General features: G+C 49.6%; 1 protein-coding gene across 1 annotated transcript in view; it reads right to left on the bottom strand.

Annotated features, from left to right (window-relative positions):
• The window catches only part of IL19 (interleukin 19), a 5175-nt gene extending 2874 nt beyond the window's left edge, over window positions 1–2301 (bottom strand). The window contains exons 1-2 of the mRNA XM_007470713.1: window positions 2158–2301; window positions 1940–2005 (exon numbers count right to left, since the gene is read on the bottom strand). Coding sequence (XP_007470775.1) covers window positions 1940–2005; window positions 2158–2301 — 210 coding nt within the window. The remainder of the gene's footprint in view (window positions 1–1939; window positions 2006–2157) is intronic.
• Between the last annotated feature and the right edge of the window lie 343 nt (window positions 2302–2644).

The following is a 2644-nucleotide window of genomic DNA, read 5'->3' as shown; positions in this document are numbered from 1 at the left end:
TGGCTCACGGGCCCAGCCGCTCCGCGGCATGTGGGATCTTCCCGGACCGGGGCACGAACCTGCATCCCCCGCATCGGCAGGTGGACTCTCAACCACCGCGCCACCAGGGAAGACCCCAGTCTGTGCTTTTTAAACTTCAGGGATCACTTGGATGGAGCTGAGATGTGCAAGAATGGAAACTGACAGCTGCAGAAATGCACACATCTGGGCAGGTCCTCCTCGGGCAGAGTGCAGCTCTCCCTAAGGGAAAGCTCCTGACTTCCCCAGGCACAGTTTAAAGCAGCTGGCCAGGCAGAGTTTCCTTCTAGTGGTTTGCACTCAACCCTGAGAGCCAGAGCAGGAGATTTATGGCTCAGTCTGAGAAGGAAAGTGGCTACAGCCAGTGGTGCATTTATCTTCATTAGCATTAAAGCAGCAAAGCCTCCTTGGCCCGACAGGCAGATTTTCTGATGTGGAAACCCACCTTGCAACACAAAAACCCTCCTTTTCCTCTGCTCCTGCTAATTCCCTTAACCAACCGGGCAAAAAGTTGCAACCTTTGTTTTATCAAGGAGGGAGAGGGTGGGGAGGGGAGAAATACGGCAAAGACCTGCATTCTCATTGACCCCTTTCCTTATGCCACATCAGCTATTTCTAGACCTTGAGAGGACAAAGAATCTGGAGACAGAGGCATGAGACTTGGGGGGTCTATTCCTGGCTCAACCACTAACTAGTCATTCTTTCTCCCAAGATGTCAATTTGGTCACTTGAAAATGATGGTTTTGGAACAAATGGCCTTTTGGGTCCCTTCCAGCTTATCATATCCTCTGAGTCTCTTATACCATTGGCTGGAATAGTATTTAGGAAGTGGCTCCATGTGTTTACCATAAATAAATCAGGCCTAATACTGCCTAGAAGAATTATCTCGTGCAGAGAAGCCCAAGGAAAAAGTAACTCTTTGTGGATATACCTTACACTCTGTCATATAAATGCCTGAAAGAACTGGATCTTTCTAGAATGCTTACAAGGACTGGAGGAGCTCACTTTTAAAGGCACTTCTCAGTGGCCCCTTCTGTAAAGTGAATTATCACCTCGTAAGCCAACAGTTTTGTAACATACTCTCACCACCTCTCTCTGGACAAGTAGACTTCGTGCCTCAAGCTGGCGGTTGTAAAGGACATCACCAGACTGTCTAAAAGACTTAGTGGTCATACAGTCTTTGGCTCAAAAACCTGCAGGGACTCCCTATGGCCGCACGGCACAGCCAAAAAAGAAAAAAAAAAAAAAAGAAGGCCGAGGCTCAGCTAGTCAGTTTCCATTTTGGCCTGGCTTTCAAGGTTCTTGGTAAAATGACTCCAATGTATTTGTCCACTTCATTCTCTTCCACTTGCCTTCATGTCCCTCACACCACGAGCCTGGTTGTCTCTTATTTTTTTCGGCCGTGCCGCATGGCTTGCAGTATCTTACCTCCCTGACCAGGGATTGAGCCTGCATACTCAACAGTGAAAGCACAGAGTCCTAACCACTGGAATACCAGGGAATTCCCCCTGGTTGCCTCTATGTCCCCTGACATGTATCCATTGAATTTACATACCCATTCTCCCCAAACCCTTCCATCTCTTTTAGCCACTAACCACAAGCCTACTCAGCTTTTAAGTCACTGCTCATTTTCTCAGCTTCCCCATGAAACCTTCCAGAGTCACCCTAAGCCCTAGACATCCTGTCCCATTTGAGCGTGTGGCACCCCAGTCACTCCCTGGGTGAACACCCTCCCATGGGGTTCAAGGTCACTGAGACGTGAGTGCGCCCTCACGCATCAGTTCACTTGTGAGAAGCCGGAGCATCAGAGTTCACTAGAGGTTAGGAAAGAAAAGAGCACAGGGTGAGGATTTCTCCCTCAGCCCTGCACCACTTCACCGTAAAAATGACAATAGAGGAACGAGCAGACACAGGTCAATACCTTAATGCTGTGCAGGGTCTCCGATGTGGACAGGATGGTGACATTTTGGAAGGTGTCCTTAGCTTGCTGTGGAGGAAAACATAAGAACAGACACAAGCAGTGAGTATTCCACATTCTCCAGAGACACAAAGGTAATGAGAAAGAACTGGCTCTCCACGTTAAGATGGAAAGTGAGGCACGCCCCCCTGCCCACACCTTCACCCCAAACCCCTACTCACAATGGCGTTTTTAATCCCTTGGAAACTCTCCTCTATACGGCGCATGTCCATGGAGATCAGACATCTCCTGAGACCTCGGGCATGCGCTGAGCACAGAAAGAGCATCACACCCAGGAGGCAGAGAGAAACACCCTGTGCCTGCATGTCCTACAGGAAGGGATAAAGTCAGCTTCCCAGCCAAGAGTGAAAAGCAAGGAAAGAGACCCCACCTGAGTTCCCCTGTGGACCTCGTGGGGCAGGCCAGATGGCAGCCGAGAAAACAGGACTCAGTACCTCAGCCTGTGGACCTTGGGGCATGTGTCTCCTTCTCTGGATTATTTTTTAATCAATTGAATGAGCCCTTCCCTGTCCCCCCTGCCCCCGCTCCGCCCCTAGAGAGGCTGATCCAGTGCTGTCCCAACTCCCAGGGAGTAAATTCGTGTGTAAATCACTCTCATGACTCAACACGGCTCACTTTTCAACAGGGGTGAGAAGCATTGTTTTTAAT

The sequence above is a fragment of the Lipotes vexillifer genome, unplaced genomic scaffold, assembly GCF_000442215.2.
Source record: "Lipotes vexillifer unplaced genomic scaffold, Lipotes_vexillifer_v1.1 scaffold1122, whole genome shotgun sequence".
Taxonomy (NCBI): domain Eukaryota; kingdom Metazoa; phylum Chordata; class Mammalia; order Artiodactyla; family Lipotidae; genus Lipotes; species Lipotes vexillifer.
Note: the sequence above shows the minus strand (reverse complement) of the source record. Positions and strands in the feature narration are given on the sequence as shown.